Here is a 20,527-nt window from a genome sequence, read left to right on the forward strand (position 1 = left end):
TGGGAATCGCTGATCCCTCGGGACAGGCCGCAATGTGTCCTGGAGTTCAGAGTCTCCAAGCACGGAGAAGCCTCCTTGTCCAGCCTTGGCCACGCCCCTAAGTCCATATCTGTCATTTATTTATTTCTATTAATGTCTGTCATCCTCTAGACTGTTAAATCATTGTGGGCAGGGAATATATCTGTTTGTTGTTGCCTTGTCCTCTCCCAAGACCTTAGTGCAGTGTTCTGTACACAGTAAGTAAGCACTCAATAAATACGACTGACTGACTGACCCTCCCAGGGCTCAATTGCCAGACTGGGAAGTTCTTCCTTGTGTCTGACCTGATTCTCTCCTGCTGTAACCTAGGTGGGTCCCCGGGGCGACATGGAGGGGGTTGGTCCATGGATGCTCTCCAAACTCAGCCCTGCTGTGGCATTAAGGGGAGACTCTTGCCCCAGACGCCCACTACTCCCTTCTACTGGCCCCTAACGTCTCAGCCTGACCCTCCATCAACCCCTCCCCTCCCCGCTCCCGGCCCAGCCCCCTTTGGGAAAATGGTGTGGCCTAGTGGATAGAGCACAGGCCTGGGAGTGAAAAGGACACGGGCTCTAATGCCATCTCTGCCAATTGCTTGCTGTGTGACCTTGGGCAAGTTGATTCATTTCTCTGTGCTTGTTTCCTCAACTGTAAAGTGGGGATACCTCTTCTCCCTCCTACTTAGGTTGTGACCCCCATACGGGACAGGGGCTGTGTCTGACCTAATTACCCCATATCTGTATTTCCAGTGCTTCGAAAAGTGTTTGACACATAGTAAGTGCTTAACAGGTACCACATAAGAACTAAAAAATAAAAAAGGAAAGGGGGCAGGGAGTCCGGCCAGCCCAATCTTGCGGACGGGACTCAGCACCGGAAAGAGCTTTTCTTACTGGCCCGCCGCCTGAGGTCCTATCTCAGCCAATTTCCGCTGCTGAGGAATGTTTCACTGTGGGATGAAAGGGTTAGTACAGTGCTCTGCACACAGTAAGCACTCAATAAATACACATGAATGCATAATGCTGGCCCATTCAATCACCAGTCCATCAATGGTATTTATTGAGTGCTTACTGTGTGCAGAGCACTGTACTAAGCTCTTCAGAGAGGACGTTACAACAGAGTTGGCAGATACATTCCCTGCCCACAGCAAGCTTACAGTTTAGAGGGGGAGGCAGACATGGCTAAATCAATAATCTATAATCTATCACATACAGGTGAGTAGCTAATTCCTTTGGGGTTGATCTAGGATAGAGGTGGCACAGATCAGAACCCAGAGGCCAGACCCTCTAGCTAGCAGACCCCTTGGTGAACAGGTCCCCAACTGATAGACCCTTGGCTGGACAGAGCCCCTGACCAACAGACCACCCCCTCCCAGTAGGACAGACTCCTGGATGGACGGATCCTATCCCTAGCTGGAAAGAGTTCCTGACCAATTGACCCCATTTTGGCTGGAGAGAGCCCCTGACCAACAGACTGCCCACCCCACCCTGCCCAGCCAGACAGATCTCTGGCTGGACAGATCACCTTCCTAGCTTGACAGAGCTCCTGACCACACACTTCTCCCTCAATGCCAGATGGACCCTTGGCTGGACAAACCACCTTCCCAGCTGGACAGAGCTCCTGACCAACAGACCCCACCCCCCATCCTGGCCAGACAGACTTCATCCCTAGTTGAACAGAGCCCCTGACCAACAGACTCTCCTGCCAGCCAGCCAGATCCCTGACTGGATAGACTCCCCCAGTTGAGCAGGCTTCGCCCCACCCCCCGCCGCTGACCAACAGACCTCCCAGCCGACAGGCCTGGGGAGAAGAGCTGAGGTGGCAGGGTTAGGGGGACACCAACCCCTTGTTTAGTGAGGAAAGAAATCCTGACTGAGGGGAAGGACTAGTTGGGGGGAGAGGGAGGAAGGGCCAGCGGCCGGCTGGTTAGTTGTCTTATCTCCTGGCTGACTCCTCCCTCCCCCTCCCCTCACTGCTGTGCCAGTGGTGATTTCAGGGAGAGCCCCACACTCCCCCTCCCCGCCCCCACCCTGGATTTCGTCTGCCCAGCCGCCATTGGCATTTCCTGAGGGCCATCCCTGCCAGGACGGTCGCCGCTAAATTTAGAACTGCCCACACCTCTGGGCCACAGGCGGGGCATCTGCGGGCAACCGCTGGCCCAGTCCCTCCCCCACGGCGGCCCCTCTTCCAGTGGCTTGGAGACAGGGGCCACATGGTGGACTGAACATCGAGACCTCGGGGTGTGGGGAGCCGGACCTTACCCCTCCCCAACCCAGAGGCGGCACACAGTGGCCCGGCGGGAGCAGAGAGGGTCCTCGGGGTCACCTTGTCCATCCTCCTGCCCCTTCTGGCTCCCTAAGACTCAACCCCTTCCCCTGCATCCCCCCAACTTTCACCAGAAGCCCAGAGGGCAGGAGACGGGGGCAGGGCAGAGACCCTATTCTTTGGAACCGCTGCCAGGTTTCTGTCCTGCTCTGGGCACTCAGGGCTAGTCCTTGAGGTGGCTCAGGGAAGAGAAGCAGCATGGCAGCCTAGTGAAGAGAGCCCGGGCCTGTGTTCCAAACCTGCCTCCACCACTTAATAATGATGATGGTATTTGTTAAGCACTTAGTATGTGCCAAGCACTGTATTAAGCACTGGGGTAGATACAAACAAATCGTGTTGGACACAGTCCCTGGAGCTCACAGCCTCAATCCTCATTTTACAGATGAGGAAACTGAGGCCCAGAAAAGTGAAGTAACTTGCCCAAGGTCACAGAGCAGACAAGTGGAGGAGCCGGGATTAGAACCCAAGACGTCCTGACTTCCAGGCCTGTGCTCTTTCCATTTCATGACCTTAGACAAGTTATTTCACTTCTCTGGGCCTCGGATCCCTCACCTGTAAAATGGAGATTAAGACCGTGAGCCCCATATGGGACAGGGACTGTGTCCAACCTCATTATCTTGTATCTACCCCAGCGCTTAGTACAGTGCCTGGAACATAGTAAGCATTTAACAAATACCTTAAAAAACGGGGAGGAGGGAGGAGGGACTCTTTCGCGTGAATCTCTCCCTCTCCCTTCCGAGTCACCTCGACTAGTTCCCTTTGTCCTTCCCCCCTCCCCAACCCCAGCACTTATGTATATATGTATGGGTTTCAGGAGGCCGTGAAGAGCTGGGTTCTGGCAGGTTAGGGGGGTGTGTTAGGTGTTAATCAGGCAAGGCCTTCTGGAGGAGGTGGGATTTTTATTTTTTTAAAAGAGGGATTTGAAGGTGGGAGGGTTTGGGGGATGGGGAGGCGGGGTCCGTCAGGCATGGGAAGGGAGGTCGGTCCAGTCCGGGGGAACAGCGTGAGCGAGGGGCTCCAGGAAAAGTTAGCTGGGGTGGGGCGGTGGGAGTGTGAGCTGGGGGGCTGCAGGGAAAGAGACCAGCAGGGTCAGGTGGGCCTGGATCTTGGGGGGCGTCTCCGCACCTTCGACTTCCAGCTGGATGTCAGGCCAGATGGGGTGGTGCAACCAGACTGGGGTTCCCTGAGAGTCTGAGCTGGGTTCACTCTGGGCAGGGGGTGTGGCCTAGGGGCATAGCCCAGGGGCATGGCAGGGAGGTGCTGCCCTCCCCCCGGAAGGCGGCATTGGAACTTCTCTATCGCGGCGGACTTCACCCCACCCTCCCCTTACTTGTCTTTGCCCCCACCCCCTCCCGTTGGACTCTGAGCCTCCGTGAGCCGGACACTGGTCTAGCCACAGTCCACCCCATCGCTTTGATACTAGTCATCTTTGCCCCGTCTCATGTTGTTTAGGTACTGATTGTCTCTCTTATTTTTCTTTTTAATGGTATTCTTTAAGTGCTTACTATGTGGCAGGCACTGTTCTAAGCATTGGGGTAGATACAAGCTAATCAGGTATGACAGTCCACGTCCCACATAGGACTCACAGACTTAATCCCCATTTTCAGAAGAGCGGACTGAGGCCCAGAGAAGTGAAGTGACTTACCCAAGGTTACACAGTAAACAAGTGGCAGAGGCAGGATTAGAACCCAGGTTCTTCTTACTCCCAGGCTCGGGCCCTTTCCACATCTTTCTCATACGTTTGTCACCTGCCCCATCTCTGCCCCTTCCCCCACTTCCTCCTGTTACTGGCAGCCTCACAGAGCTGGGCACCATAATAATGCTATTTGCTAAGCACTTACTATGTGTCAGGTACTGTACTGAGCACTGGGGTAGACATAAGACAATCAAGCCAGACATAGTCCCTGTCCCATGTGGGGATCACAGTCTGAATACGAAAGAGAACGGGTATTTAATCTTCATTTTACAGTTGAGGACACTGTGGCACCAAGAAATTAAGTGACGTGCCCAAGGACATATAGCAAGCAAGTGGCAGAACCAAGATAGAACCCAGTTCCTCTGACTCCCAGGCCTGGGCTATTTCCACTTGGCCATGCTGTTTCTAATGTCCAACAGCCACAATAATCATAATAATAATTATGAAAATAGCATTTGTTAAGTGCTTACTACATGCCAAGGACAGTACTATTCTTTCACATGTGCTTGGTCCCGTGCTCTGCACACAGTAGGCACTTAATAAATACTATTACTACTTACACAGCCCCTCCACCCCAACCCCATGGCGATGAAAGAAGCTGTATGTTTTGCTCTTCCAATTGTTACGACAGTGCTCTGCACACAGTAAGCGCTCAATAAATATGATTGATTAAGACCCCGTGGCCAACTCGGAAACCACAAATGCCACATGGCCCAGTGGACGGAGACAGGGAAGAAGTCAGGAGCCCCGGGTCCTAGTCCCAGCTCCCCCCAGGTCAGCTGTGTGACCTCAGGCAAGTCACTGAATCTCTCTGGGCCTCAGTGCTCTCTTCTGTAAAAAAAAAAAAAAAAGATGAGATCTCTGCTCTCCCTTTTTTATGTTATTTAAGTGCTTACTATGTGGCAGGCACTGTACTAAGCGCTGGGGTAAGATCCCTCCCTCCCAGACTAGGAGCCCCACGAGAGACAGGGACTGTGTCCGATCTTGTATCTGCCCCATTGCTGGGCACGGTTCTTGGCACAACAACAGCGCCCGGTAAACAGCGAAGAGATTGAAGCAGAGGGTGTATGGGGAGCAGGGGTCATGCCTGAGGACAGGAGGGACTTTTCCAAGCCCCCGACCATCGTGGAGTCCAGGCCATTCTCTGCTTACCCTGACGGGTGGGGATGGGGCCCTGCAAGCAGTCCCCAGGGCCTGGCACGAGACCTCCGGGTGGCAGGTGGATGGTGTGGGAGGAACCAGCCAGGGCAGGGCTCAGGGAGGACTGTGGGTACCCGGGAAGGGGCGGGGCTGAGGGCGCAGGGCCCCAAGGGAGCGGGAGTCTCAGGGAACCCCCAAGGCCGTGCCCGCCCCACCCCCGGGGAGCGGCCCGCCAGGCCGGCTCATCCACCCCAGTGGTTTCCTCATTCCCGTCCCTGGGAGCCCAGAGTCCGGAACGTGAGGCTCTTTGCTCTTTGGCCTGGACGAAGACCCAGGGCCACCCTGGGGCTCTGAGGGGTTGGGACACTCAGTGAGAGCCCAGGTCGGGGAAGGGGACTCAGTCCAACCAGCCTTACCCAGCTACCCCAGCCTCCCCATGGGCCCCCAACCCAAAGCAGATTGGAGGGATGTAGGTGGAGGGGGTTGCCCAGCTGTTGCCCTGGGAACAGAGAGAGGAGTTGGTCTTGGTCCGCTCCCCGTTTAGACTATTAGTCCGTTATTGGGCAGGAATTATCTCTGTTGCCGAATTGTACATTCCAAGAGCTTAGAACAGTGCTCTGCGCATTGTAAGTCCTCGATAAATACTATTGAATGAATGAATGAATGAGGTCTACCAGGGAAAGGTGGTGTGTGGGGGGTGTGTGTCGGGGGGTAGGGGCACAGCAGGGCAGGGAAATCCTGGGGGCTTGTCGCAGGCCAGTGGCATGGCTAGATCCCCCCAGCCTCAGATGCCTTCCTTGGCCACTAAATCACTCTCGTCTACACTGGTGTCTCTTGGAGAGTGGGATCCACCCACCCTGTCTACACTTGGGGCTCCCTTGTATCTACCCCAGCACTTAGAACAGTGCTTGGCACATAGTAACTGCTTAACAAAGACTGTAACAAGTAATTATTACTATTATTATTAAATCACAGGTGGGAATTAGACACAGTCCCTGTCCCCGGAAGGGGCTCTCAATCTAATAATAATGGTAATTAATAACTGTGGTATTTGTTAAGCACTTGCTTGTGCAAAGCACTGTACCAAGAGCTGGGGTGTTACAAGATAATCAGATCCCAAATGGGGGTCACAGTTTAAGTAGGAGACGGAACAGGTATTGAATCCCCATTTTACAGATGAGGGAACCAAGGCCTAGAGAAGTGAAGTGACTTGCCCAAGGTCACAGAGCAGGTACTGGGCAGAGCTGGGATTAGAACCCAGGTGTTCTGATTCCAAGACCTGGGATCTTTCCACTAGGCCTCGCTGCTTCTCGGAGTAATCTAAGAGTGTAAGTGGGGAGTAATAATAGTGATTATGGTATCTGTTAAGCTCTTACTATGTGCCAGGCCCTGGACTAAGCACATACAAGTAATTTGGTTTAGACACAGTCCCCGTCCCACATAGGGCTCACAGTCTTAATCCCCATTTTACAGATGAGGTGACTGAGCCCCAGAGAAGGGAAGTGACTTGACCAGGGTCACCCAGCAGACAAGTGGTGGAGCCGGGATTAGAGCCCAGGTCCTTCTGACTCCCAGGCCTGGCCTCTTTCCACTAAGCCACACTGCTTCTCTGCTTCCCTCCCCTGCTCAGATCTGTCTCCTTCTCCGCAGTCCTGCATTTCCTCCTGCCTTCAGAATATCTCTTCTTGAATGTCCTGCCGACACCTCAAACTAAACATGTCCAAAACAGAATTCCTTATCTTCCCACCCAAATCCCGTCCTCCCCACCACTCTCTTCCCTATCTCACAGGACCATAACCAAGGAGCTTACCGTTTACTGGGGGAGACATACATTGAAATAAATTAAAGAACGGGGAAATGAATATATAAGGATATGGGTATAAACACTGTGGGGCTGAGGGTGGAGTGAATATCAAATGGTTAGCATGGCCTAGTGTCAAGGGCACAGTCTTGGGAGTCAGGGGTCATGGGTTTTAATCCCGGCTCTGCCACTTGTCTGCTGTGTGACCTTGGGCAAGTCACTTCACTTCTCGGGTCCTCAATTACCTCATCTGTAAAATGGGGATGAAGACTGTAAGCCTCATGTTGGACAGGGATTGTTTCCAACCTGATTACCTTGTATCTACCCCAGTGCTTAGAGCAGTGCTTGGCACAGAGCTTAATACCATAATAATAATAATAATTATTATTATTATTAAGTGCAAGGGTGACACAGAAGGTAGAGGGAAAAGGGGAAATGAGAGTTTCGGGGAAGGCCTCTTGGAGGAGAAGGGATTTTATTAAGGCTTTGAAGGTGGGGACCTCAAGATTGTGAGCTCTTTGTTGGCAGGAATGGATCTGTCTGTTGTTATAGCATACTCTCCCAAGTGCTTAGTACAGTGCTTTGCACACAGTAAGCACTCAGTGAATATGATTGAATGAATGAATGAAGGGGAAGAGCGGTGGTCTGTCAGAGAGGAGTGGGAGAGAGTTCCAGGCCAGAGGCAGAACATGGGCAAGGGGTTGGTGGCCCAACCAAGATGGAGGTCCAGCAAGTAGGTTGACATTTGAGGAGCAGAGAGTGCAGAATTGGCTGTACTAGGAGATCAGCGAGGTGAGATAGGAGGGGGCGAGCTGGCGGACGGCTTTTAAGCCGATGGCGAGCGGTTTCTCTTTGATGAGGAGGTGGGTGGGCAACCACTGGAGGTTCCTGAGGATTGGGGAGACGTGGACTGAACGTTTTTGTCGAAAAATGATCCAGGCAGCAGAGTGAAGTCTGGACTGGAGTGGGGAGAGGCAGAAGGCAGGGAGGTCAGTTTGGAAGCCGATAAAGGAGTCAAGGCAGGATAGGGTAAGTGTTGAGAAGCAGCGTGGCTCAGTGGAAGAGCCCAGGCTTGGGAGTCAGAGGTCATGGGTTCAAATCCAGCCTCTGCCACTTGTCAACTGTGTGACTGTGGGCAAGTCACTTTACTTCTCTGTGCCTCAGTTACTTCATCTGTAAAATGGGGATTAAGACTGTGAGCCTCACGTGGGACAACCTGATTACCCTGTATCTAGCCTAGCGCTTAGAACAGTGCTCGGCACATAGTAAGCGCTTAACAAATACCAACATTATTATTAAGGTGGTAGCAACTTGGCCGGAGAAGAAAGGGAGGATTTTAGCAATGTTGAGAAGGTGGTACCGACAGGATTTGGTGACAGATTTAATATGACCATCACCGTCAATATTTATTGAGCAATTACTGTGTGCAGAGCATTGGACTAATCGCTTGGAAGAGGACAATACAACTGAGTTGGGAGATATGTTCTCTGCCCAAAAGAAAAGGTCTTGGGACCTAGTGGAGAGAGCACGGTCCTGGAAGTCAGAAGGCAGTCAGTCGTATTTATTGAGCACTGACTATGTGCAGAGAATGGTACTAAGTGCTTGCGAAAGTACAGTGCAACAATAAACAGGCACATTCCCAGTCCACAGTGAGCTTACAGTCTGGAGAGGGAGACAGACAATAATATAAATAAATTATAGATTTGGACATAAGTGGTGTGGGGCTGAGAGGAGGGATGAATAAAGGGAGCAAGTCAGGGTGACGCAGAAGGGAGTGGGAGAAGAGGAAAGGGGGGCTTAGTCAGGGAAGGCCTCTTGGAGGACATGGGCCTTCAATAAGGCTTTGAAGGTGGGGAGAGTCATTCAGATAAGAGGAGGGAGGACGTTCCAGGCCAGAGGGAAGATGCGGGTGGGAGGTCGGCGGCGAGATAGATGAGCTCGAGGTACAGTGAGAAGATGGGCAGTAGTGGAATGAAGTGCGTGGGCTGGGCTGTAGTAGGAGAGTAGCGAGGTGAGGTAGGAGGGGACAAGGGGATTGAGGGCTTTAAAGCTAAAGGTGAGGAGTTTCTAGAACCCCAAAGGTCCTGGGTTCTAATCCTAGCTCTGCCAATTGTGTGCTGCGTGACCTTGGGCACGTCACGTAACTTCTCTCTGCCTCAGTTACCTCCTCTGTAAAATGGGGATTAAGACTGTGAGTCCCATATGGAAAACAGACTATGCCCAACCTGAGCCACTCATATCTACCCCAGCCCTTAGTACAGAGCCTGGCACATAGTAAGCCCTTAAAATACCATTTTACAAAAAGGAGCTTAGAGTGTAGAGGGGGAGACAGACATTAAAATGAATTACCAACATGGACATGAGTGCTGTGGGGCTGTGAGGTGAATATCAGAGTGCTTAAGGGAACAGATCCAAGTGCACAGCTGACTCAGAAGGGAGGGCTTAAGGAAGGGAGGGCTTTAAGTGGGGAAGGCCTCTTGGAGGTGTGATTTTTAGGAGGGCTTTGAAGTTGGTCTGTTGGATATGAAGAGGTGGGGGGAGTTCCAGGCCAGGGGGAGAATGAGGCCCAGGGGTCAGAAGCAAGATAGATAAGATCAGGGTACAGTGAGTAGGCATTAGAGGAGCAAAATGTGCAGGCAAGGCTGTAGTATGAAATCAGCAAGGTAAGATAAGAGGGGGCAAGCAGATCAAGTGCCTTAAAGTCAGTGGTGAGGAGTTCCTGTTTGATGCGGAGGTGGATGGGCAACCACTGCGGGTCTTGAGAAGCGGGGAGATGTGGACTGAACCTTTTTTTTTTTTTTCAGAAAAGTGCTTCAGACAGCAGAGTGAATTATGGATGGGAGTGGGGAGAGACAGGAGGCAGGGAGGTCAGCGAGGTGGCTGATGCAGTAGATGAGGAGGGATAGGATGGAGTAGAGGCCACTGGATTTATTTCAAGAAGGAGATCTCTAGTGACCCTTGAGAGGGCAGTTTCGGTGGAATAAAGGGGACAGAAGTCAGATTGCAGGGGTCAAGGAGAGAACTGGAGGAGAGGAACTTGAGACAGGAGGTGTAGACAACTCGCTCAAGGAGTGGAGAGAAATGGTAGGAGGGAGATGGGGCAATAACTGAAGAAGCAACATGGTCCAGTGGGTAGAGCCCGGGCCTGGGAGCCAGAGGACATGAATTCTAATCCCAGCTCCGCCACTTGTGTGCTGTGTGACTTTGGGCAAGTCATTTAACTTCTTTATGCCTCAGTTCCCTCTCCTGTAAAATGGGGATTAAGACTGTGAGCCCCATGTGGGACAGAGACTGTGTCCAACCTGATTACCTTGATCTACACCCCAGTGTTTAAAATGGTGCTTGGCACATAGTAAGCACTTAACGAATACCATAATTATTATAAATTATTAGGGAGCTGAGGGGTCAAAGCAGGGATTTTTAGGATGGGGGTACATGAGCGTGTTTGAAAGCCGTGGGGAAGGAGCCACTGAAGAGTGACAGTTTGAATATGGTAGTCAGGGAGGGAAGAAGAAAGGGAGCAAAGTGTTTTGATAAGGTGCAAAGGGATGGGGTCAAAGGTGCAGGTGGAAGGGGTGGATTTTGAGAGAAGGGAGATCTCTTCTTGAGATACTGCTGAAAAGATGGGAGAGTCCAAGAAGATGTGAGAGAGTTATTTATTTATGTATGTTAGTGTCATGTCTCCCCCTCTACACTGAGAGATCACTATGGGCAGGGTCTGCTGCCTGTTTATTGTTGTATTGTCCACTCCCAAGCACTTGATATAGTGCTTAGCACACAGTAAATGCTCAATAAATACGATTGAATGAATGAATGAAAGGAGCAAGGGAGACTTTGGGCAGATCAGCTTGATGGTTTCAATTTTATTGATGAAATCTGTGGCCTGGTCATTAGGGACAAGAGACGGAGGGCAGAGGTACAGAGGGATTTGAGGAAGGAGTTGAATGTCTGAAACAATTGGCGAAGGCGACAGGCCTGGGAGTCAATAAGGATGGAGGAATAATGTTGCTGGGCAGAGAAGAGGGCAGAGTTAAAGTAGGTGAGGATGAGTTTCAGATGAATGAGGTCGGCCTGGTGTCTGGATTTCCGCCAGCAGCACTCTGCAGCTCAAGCACAAGAGCAGAGGAAGCAGGCTTTGGAGGTGATCCAGAGCTGCGGTAGGTGGTTCGAGCTCAGCAGAGGGGCAGGGGAGCGAGGGAGTTGAGTTCAGTCGAGAGGGCGGTGTTGAAGATGTCCAGTTGGTCATCAAGTGAAGGTCATTTGGGTATGGAGACCAGATGGGGCATGATGACTTTAGAAAACTGAAGGGGGTCAAAAGATCAGAGGTCTCTGTGGGGGAACGGGACAAAATTGTGAGGATGGGGCAGGTGGGAGAGAAGGTCAGTGAGAAGATTGTGGTCGGAGAGAGGGATTTCATTCATTCATTCATTCAATAGTATTTATTGAGCGCTTACTATGTGCAGAACACTGTACTAAGCACTTGGAATGTACAATTTGGCAACAGATAGAGACAATCCCTGCCCATTGTTGGGCTTTCAGTCTGATCGGGGGAGACAGACAAAAACAATAGCAATAAATAGAATCAAGGGGATGTACATCTTATTAACAAAATAAATAGGGTAATAAAATATATATGTAAATGAGCAGACGAGCACAGTGCTGAGGGGAGGGGAAGGGAGGGGGGAAGGGCAGAGGGTAGGGGGGAGAAAAGGGAGCTTAGCTGAGGGGAGGCGAAGGGGGGAGCAGAGACGCAGCAGAGGGAAAAGGGGAAGCTCAGTCTGGGAAGGCCTCTTGGAGGAGGTAAGCTTTCAGTAGGGCTTTGAAGAGGGGAAGAGAGTTAGTTTGGTGGAGGTGAGGGGGGAGGGCATTCCAGGACAGCAGGAGGACATGGGCCAGGGATCGACGGCGGGATAGGCGAGAACGGGGGACGGTGAGGAGGTGGGAGGCAGAGGAGCGGAGCCTCGGGGGTGGGTAGTAGAAAGAGAGAAGGGAGGAGAGGTAGGAGGGGGCAAGGGGATGGAGAGCCTTGAAGCCTAGAGTGAAGTTTTGTTTCGTGCAGAGGTCGATGGGCAACCATTAGAGGTTTTTAAGAAGGGGAGTGACATGCCCAGAGTGTTTCTGCAGGAAGATGAGCCGGGCAGCAGAATGAAGAATAGACTGGAGCGGGGAGAGAGGGGAGGAAGGGAGATCAGAGAGAAGGCTGACATAATAATTCAGCTTGGATATTATGAGAGCCTGTAACAGTAAGATAGCCATTTGGGAGGAGAGGAAAGGGTGGATCTTGGCAATATTATTATAAAGGTGAGACCGACAGGTCTCGGTGACGGATTGGACGTGTGGGGTGAATGAGAGATCCGAGTCAAGGATGACACCAAGGTTGTGGGCCTGAGAGATGGGAAGGATGGTCGTACCATCCACGGTGACAGGGAAGTCAGGAAGAGGACAGGGCTTGGGAGGGAAGATAAGGAGCTCAGTTTTGGACATGTTGAGTTTTAGGTGGTGGGCAGACATTCAGGTAGAGATGTCCCGGAGGCAGGAGGAGATACGAGCCTGAAGGGAGGGGGAGAGGACAGGGGCAGAGAAGTAGATCTGTGTGTCATCTGCATAGAGACGATAGTTGAAGCCGTGAGAGCAAATGAGTTCACCAAGGGAGTGAGTGTAGATGGAGAACAGAAGAAAGCCAAGAACTGACCCTTGAGAAACCCCTACAGTTAGAGGATGGGAGGGGGAGGAGTAGCCTGCGAAAGAGACCGAGAATGACCGGCCAGAGAGATAAGAGGAGAACCAGGAGAGGACGGAGTCCGTGAAGCCAAGGTGAGATAAGGTGTGGAGGAGAAGGGGATGGTCTACAGTGTCAAAGGTAGCTGAGAGGTCAAGGAGGATTAGGATAGAGTAGGAGCCACTGGATTTGGCAAGAAGGAGGACATGGGTGACCTCTGAGAGAGCAGTCTTGGTAGAGCGGAGGGAACGGAAGCCAGATTGGAGGGGGTCCAGGAGAGGAGTTGGTGGAGGGTAGAGACTGTAAAATGACTAGAGATGATGAGATCGAGTGTGTGTCCAAGTTGGTGAGTGTGTTAGGTGTGGACAGGGAATGTGTTCATTCAATTGTATTTATTGAGCGCTTACTATGTGCAGAGCACTGTATTAAGTGCTTGGGAGAGTACGAAGTAACAATAAACAGTCACATTCCCTGTCCACAGCGAGCTCACAGGCTAGAGGGGGAGACAGACACCAATAAAAATAAATAAATTACAGCTGTGAACCTAAGTGTTATGGGGCTGTGTCTACTTTTTTTGTATTACACTCTGCCAAGCGATTAGTACAGTGCTCTGCCCACAGTAAGCGCTTAATAAATACGATTGAATGAATGAATCAATGTAGGGATGGAGAAAAAGAGAAGGAATGTGAGAAAGGGATTGAAATGGATCAAAAAGTTGGAGGTGGGGCCTGGGGGGGCAGTAGATGACCATGACTGGTAATTGGAGTGGGGTGATAAAGGCGGATGATGTGGGCTTCAAGAAGATGGGTCAAAAATGGCACTGGGGAGCAAGAAGAAAGCTGATTCCTCCCCCTCTCCAGTGAGTCTGGGGGAGTGGGAGATGAGGCCCCTTCTAGGAAGAATGGCAAGAGAAACCGTGTCATCTGGGGAGAGCCGGGTTTCAGTGGTGATGAGGACGAGCAGTGCCTGGGTGAAGAACAGGTCAAGGATGAAGGGAAGTTTTCCCTAAATGGAGCAGGGGTGTTCCACAGGCCGCACTTGGAGGAGGAAGTGGAGGGGGATGCTGGGGGAGGGGATGATGCCAGAGTTGGGAAGGGGGAGGTGGGGAGGGGTTGGATGGGAGGGAGCTGATGATGGGGTCAGCACAGGGGGAGGGGACGAGGGGCAGCACTGGGAAGAAAGGCCAGGTTTGGGGTGATTAGAGTTGGGGGGAATGAGGGGACATGGAGAGGTCCCTGCAACTCACCTCACCAGACACTCTGTCCCCTCCACCCCCATTGGCCACTGTCTCCCTCCACCCCCCACCTCACTGGTCACTCTGTCCCTCTCCACCCCCAACCTCACTGGTCACATTGTCTCCCTCCACCTCCACCCTCACTGGTCACTCTGTCCCTCTCCACCCCCAACCTCACTGGTCACTCTGTCCCCCTCCACCCCCAACTTCACTGGCCACTCTGTCCCCCTCCACCCCCAACTTCACTGGCCACTCTGTCCCCCTCCACCCCAAATCTCACTGGTCACTCTGTCCCCCTCCCCGCAACCTCAGCGGTCACCCTGCCCCGCTCTCCCGACACTGGCCTCCTTGCCCTTCTGCCCCTCCCCCCTCCCGGGTCACCACGGTCCTCACCCTGCAGTCGCTGGATAAATTTCTCACAGATTTGATTAAGCCAAGACCTGCCATCTTTCGGTCGGCCCCTCGGTCATCCCGGCTTCTCCCCAGAGCGCTGCCCGGCCAGGTCCTCCGTGCCAGGGCGCACCTGGCCACGCTGAGGCCCAGAGAGGGCGACTGGGTGTTCCGAGGTCACACAGCGGGTCAGGGGGCCGAGCTGGGCCCGGAACCCGGGTCCCCTGACTTGCAGCCCTCTGCTCTGTCCACGAGGTCATGCCGCCCGCCCTCACAGGACTGGCCGCTCAGTGGGTGGGCGGATGGGGCGGGGAGGCCCTAAAGCCTCCCCCAACCGGCCCCTCTCTTCAATGGCCGAACCTCTGCCCCCTGACCTCTGCCCCGGCCGCCTGGGCCGGACAATGCAGGAGGCTGGGCTGTAGCGGGGGGTACGGGGAGAGGGGGAAGGAGAAGGGGAGGGTCCGCCCAGGGCCCTTAGAGCAGCCTCCCGGACGGAGGGAAGGGGAGGGGTGGGGAGGGGGCGCCACGTCGCCCCAGCTCCGACAGCCCCCTGCCGCAGGTCGGGAGCGGGGATTGGGGGTGGGGGTGGGTTTGTCCGGGTGGCCCCTCCTCCTGCCTCCCCGGGGAGGGGGGGTGTTTTCCGACCAGAGCCCCTCCGGAGGGGCAGGGGGGAGGGGCGGCCTCGAGCTTGGGTCCGGGGAGGGGGCTTCAAGTCCGCCCAGAGGCCGCTCGAGGGGGGAGGGGAGGGGAGGGGGAGGCGGGGTCGAGAAAGGGGGTCTCTAGAGAGTTGGGGGGGTGTCTTAACTCCCCGGCTCCTCCCCCGACTCAGTCCCCCCTAACCGGCTCCGGACTAGAGTCGATGCGGGAGCCCCTCCCCTCCATCCCCTCCCTACCCCTCCATTCCCCCCGCCCCAGGGGACGGGGCTCTGAAAGCGGGGGGCCGGAGGGGGGCCGGGCGGGGCTGACCGGTGACCCTTTAGCCTGCCTTCCCCCGCTCCCCCCACGCCGGGGGCCCAGCGCACAGAGCAGAGCGCAGAGCATAGAGCACAGAGGATCCCCTCCCTCTCCCTCTCCCCCTGCCTCTGCCCGCCCTCCCGGCCGCGGTCCGGCCCCCGCGCTGACCTGGGCAGGACGGGCAGGACTGGCAGGGCGGGCAGGGCCAGCAGCAGCAGCAGCAGCAACCCGGGCAGCCCGGGCAGCGCGGGTATCGGGGGCGGCGGCGGCGGCCAGGCCAACCGGCCCGGGACCCCTTCATGTCGGCCGAGCGGGCACGGACAGGTGGACCCCACCGACCCACCGACGGACCGACTGGCCGGCGGCGCTGGGTCCGCCCGGCAGGGGCTGCCCCCTCTCCCGCCCGCAGCCTCTCGGGGGCGGGGCGGGGGGCGGGTAGGAGGAGGGGCTCCAGGCCCAACCGTGCCCCCTGCCCCGCCCCCCGTCCCGCCCCTTCGGGCACGAAGCAAAGGTGTCGGGCGGAGGCTCCGCCCGGGGCCCGTTGTCCCTTGGCCCGGTGGGCTGCACGTGGACGGACCTCCCCTTCCAAGAAGCCTCCCCTACTCCAGCCAACCTCCACTCTCCGGCCCCCTCCCCGCCCCCGCACCAAAGTCGGGGCCGGAGACCACCCAGAGCTCGGGGCCAGAGTGGGGGGCAAGGCAGGCCTCAGAGAGCCTTGGGGGCACCGGCCAGCGGGATGGCGGGAGGGTGGACGGACACCTCCCCGCTTCCACCCCCGTCCCTATTCCAAACCAGGGCTCGATGGGCCCGGGGCCAGAGTTGCCCTCACCCCCCAACCAGGGCCAGGGCCCCGCAGGTCCAGGACAAATCCCCAGAAACACTTGAAGAGAAGCACTGTGGCAGAGGGGTAGTGCCCGGGGTCACGGGTCACGAGGTCACGGGTTCTGATCCCGGCTCTGCCACTTGTCTGCCGTGTGACCTTGGACAAGTCACTTCACTTCTCTGGGCCTGAGTTATCTCATCTGGAAAATGGGGATTGAGACTGGGAGCCCCGTGTGGGACAGAGACCATGCCCAGCCTGATCTGTTTGTATCCACCCAGCTCTTAAGACGGTGACTGGCACATAGTAAGTGTTTAACAGATACCGTTATTAATTATTATTATTATTCCCCCACAGTGGTGAGGGGGAAGCGGACGGGCGTCCATTCTCACAGGGAGCCCAGAGGTCTGGCATCTGGGCGTCAAGGCCTGGGGTCCAGGGGCCCAGGGTCTGGAGGTCAAGGCCTGGGGTCTGGAGGGTGAGATGTGGAATAATCATAATAATTACTATGGTATTTGTTCAGCACTCACTAGGTGCCAAGCACTGTTCTAAGCACTGGGGTAGATACAAGATAATCAGATTGGACATAGTCCCTGTCCCACATGGGGTTCACAGTCTTAGTCCTCATTTGACAGATGGGGAACTGAGGCACAGAGAAGTTAAGTGACTTGCCTAGTGGATAGAGCATGGGCCTGGGAGTCTGAAGCACCTGGGGTCAAATCCTGGCTCTGCCACTTGTCTGCTGTGTGACCTTGGACAAGTCACTTCACTAGGCCTCAGTTCCCTCATCTGTAAAATGGGGATTAAGACTGTGAGCCCCATGTGGGACAGAGACTGTGTCCAACTTGATTACCTTGTATGTACCCCAGTGCTTAGAACAGTTCTTGGCACATAGTGAGTGTTTAACAAATACCATAATAATAATAATTATTATTATTACCTGTCCAAGGTCAAACAGCAGACAAGTAGTGGAGTGGGGATTAGAATCCAGGCCCTTCTGACTCCCAAGTCTGGGATCTTGCTACTAGGCCATGCTGCTTCCACTATCCACTGCTACTTCCACTAGAAGCAGCGAAGCTTAGTGGAAAAAGCACGGGCTTGGGAGTCAGAGGATGTGGGTTTTAATCCCAACTTTGCCACTTGTCAGCTGTGTGACTTTGGGCAAGTCACTTCACTTCTCTGTGCTTCAGTTATCTCATCTGTAAAATGGGAATTAGGACTGGGAGCCCCAGCGTGGCTCAGTGGAAAGAGCACGGGCTTTGGAGTCAGGGCTCATGAGTTCGAATCCCAGCTCTGCCACTTGTCGGCTGTGTGACTGTGGGCAAGTCACTTAATTTCTCTGTGCCTCAGTTCCCTCATCTGTAAAATGGGGATTAAGACTGTGAGCCCCACGTGGGACAACCTGATTCCCCATGTCTACCCCAGCGCTTAGAGCAGTGCTCGGCACATAGTAAGTGCTTAACAAATACCAACATTATTATTATCTGGGACAACCTGGTAACCTTGTGTCTCCCCCAGTGCATAGAACAGTGCTTGGCTCATAGTAAGCACTTAAAAATACCGTTATTATTATTATCACATCTGGAGTCTGGGGGTACAGGGTCAGGTGGTCTGGAGTCTGGGATGATGATGATGATGGTCTGGGGTCTAAGGCCTGGAGTCTGGGCTCTGTGGTCTAGAGTCTGGGGTCCAGGGTGAGGAAGTCCAGGGTCTGGAGTCAGGAGGTCTTGAGCCTGGGGTCTGAGGCCAAGGGGGAGGGTGTGGGATCAGCGGGCCCGGGCTCCAGCCCTTCAGAGGCGGACAGCTCGATGCCAGGAGGGGGAGGGGTGGCTATTAGGCAGCCGCAACTTCCAGAACAACCAGGCCTCCCCTCGCCTCCTGCTCTCCCACGCCCCTCCCCCACACCACCGTTTTCCTTTAACTGGGTCACTCACTACCCAGAGGGGCGGGTATGTGGGCAGAGGTGCCAGCCTGATGGCTGTGAAAACACCAGGCAGGGGTGGGTTATGGTGCACATCAACCAAAGCCTCCCGCTCCCGCCTCCTCTAAGTGCCAGATCCATCCTGCCCGGCCACTGTGGCTACCACGCTGGGGAGGGCCGGGCGGGGCCTGGGCCTCCGCGCCTGTGACCGCCCCTTCTGTCCAGCACGACGACCGCCTGTCCGCCCAGGCGCCAAGGTTGCCAGAGAGACCAGCAGCCTCTGATCACACGTGCTCAAGCCGCCCACCTTCACAGCCCCTGCTCTCAACGCAGGGACTGCCGGGGGCTCCAACAGACACGCTCACTCACACTGGGTCACTGGGGGAGTGTCAGGGGGGTGGGATGGTCTGCTCTGGGTCACTGGGGGAGACTCAGGGATGGAGGAGGGAGAGTCAGGGGTGGCCAGGGGAGGGGGGAGGGAGAGTGTCAGCAATGGAGTCAGGGTAGCATTGGAGGGGAGGGGATGGGTGGGAGCGGGGGGGGGGGGGGGGGGCGGGGCATCCTGGCCCTCGGGCAGTGATCCCTGGATCTCTCTCCCCACTCTCCACGTAGGAGGAGCCACTGAAATGACCCAGCAGGAAGCAGCTCCACCAGAGGCCACCACACTGTCACTCTTCTACCCGTCACCCCACCCCGGCCCACCCTCAGGCCTCCCAGCCTTCCGGGCACACCCCCAACCCGCCCCCAGTCCGAGGGGCACCGATCCGCTTGCTTGGGGTCTAAATAGTCTTGGGATTGGGATGCAGGAGTCCCGACTCAAAGTCCTGGCTGTCGCGGACCTCAGGGGTCCCGGCTGTCCAATGGGAGACAACTCCTCGGCCTCGAGTGGAGGGGTCAGAGACCGCAGCTCGAGGAGCTGGATGGGAGCTTGTAACTAACATGAGAAGGCGTGGTTTAGTGGAAAGAGCCCGGGCTTGGGAGTCAGAGGACATGGGTTCTAATCCTAGCTCTGCCACCTATTTTCTGTGTGACCTTGGGCAAGCCACTTCACTTCTCTGTGCCTCAGTGACCTCATCTGTAAAATGGGGATTAAGACTGTCAGCCCCACATGGGATGATCTGAGTGCCCTGTATTTACCCCAGTGCTTAGAACAGTGCTTGGCTCATAGATCATAACAAATACCATAATTATTCTTACTATTCTTATTATTGTATCTACCCCAGTGCTTAGAACAGTAGCGTGGCTCAATGGAAAGAGCCTGGGCTTGGAAGTCAGAGGTCAGGGGTTCGAATCCCAGATCTGCCACTTGTCAGCTGTGTGACCGTGGGCAAGTCACTTAACTTCTCTGTGCCTCAGTTACCTCATCTGTAAAATGGGGATTAACTGTGAGCCTCACATGGGACAACCTGATTACCCTGTATCTACCCCAGCGCTTAGAACAGTGCCCTGCACATAGTAAGCGCTTAGCAAATACCAACATTAACAGCGCTTGGCTCATAACTAGCTCAACAAATACCATTATTATTATTATTATTATTACTGTATCTATCCCAGGGCTTAGAACAGAGCTTGGCACGTAGTAAGCGCTTATCAAATACCATAATTATTATGATTATTACTCCAGCGCTTAGTGCAGTTTCTGGCACAGAGTAAGCGCTTAACAAATACCACGAGTTATTACGGAGGTCTGGATGCACACAGTGAGCGCTCAATAAACACGACTGAATAAAAACGAGTGACGGTGGGAGCAGCGGGCAGAGCGGCTCAGCGCCTCCCTCTAGTGGCCGACAAAGGAAACGCCGGCCATGACCGGATTGGACCCAGGACCTTGGGAGTGTGACTGTGAGCCCGTCATTGGACAGGGATAGTCTCTATCTTGTGCCGAACTGCCCATTCCAAGCGCTTAGTTCAGTGCTCTGCACATAGTAAGCGCTCAATAAGTATTATTGAATGAAGAATGAATGAATGAGAGACGGGCAGAGACGCTCAACACCTCCCTCTAGTGTCAGAAAGCGGCAACACCGGCCTTGTCCCGACCCGAAACTAAGCTCAGCGCCTCCCTCTAGCGGCAGACGATGGAAACGCCGGCCCTGGCCACATTCGGACCCCGGGACCGTGGGAGTGACGGGCAGAGCGGCTCAATACCTCCCTCTAGTGTCAGACCACGGCAACACCGGCCTGGGCTGTACCCGAAACCAGAGCTCAGCGCCTCCCTCTTGTGGCAGACAGCAACAACACCAGCCGCGGCCAGATCCGGGATCACAGCTCGACGCCCCCGCTTCTAGTGGCAGAGCAAGGGAGCCCTGGCGTTGGCCGGGTTTGAGACCCGACACCGTGGGAGTGACTGCCAGAGAGGCTCAATGGGTCCCTCTAGTGGCAGATACCGACAACACCGGCTACGGCCAGGGCTGGGACCGCAGATCAGGGCTTCCCTCTAGTGGCAGGCATCGGCAACATCAGCCTCAGCTAGACGCAGGACCTCAGCTCAGCACCTCCCTCTAGTGGCACACTG

The 20,527-nt window shown here is 54.7% G+C and overlaps 1 protein-coding gene across 3 annotated transcripts in view; it reads right to left on the reverse strand.

The window, feature by feature from the left end:
• The window catches only part of KALRN (kalirin RhoGEF kinase), a 139,040-nt gene that overhangs the window by 21,761 nt on the left and 96,752 nt on the right, over nt 1–20,527 (reverse strand). For 2 of the 3 annotated variants that reach the window (XM_039913611.1, XM_039913609.1), the window contains exon 1: nt 15,443–15,669. The exons of the other annotated variant lie outside the window; for it this stretch is intronic. In XM_039913611.1, the coding sequence (XP_039769545.1) occupies nt 15,443–15,575 (133 nt within the window). In that variant the 5' untranslated portion in view covers nt 15,576–15,669. Of the gene's footprint in view, nt 1–15,442; nt 15,670–20,527 lie in introns of those variants that run through there. 3 annotated transcript variants of the gene reach the window in all.

The sequence above is a fragment of the Ornithorhynchus anatinus genome, chromosome 1 (assembly GCF_004115215.2).
Source record: "Ornithorhynchus anatinus isolate Pmale09 chromosome 1, mOrnAna1.pri.v4, whole genome shotgun sequence".
Taxonomy (NCBI): domain Eukaryota; kingdom Metazoa; phylum Chordata; class Mammalia; order Monotremata; family Ornithorhynchidae; genus Ornithorhynchus; species Ornithorhynchus anatinus.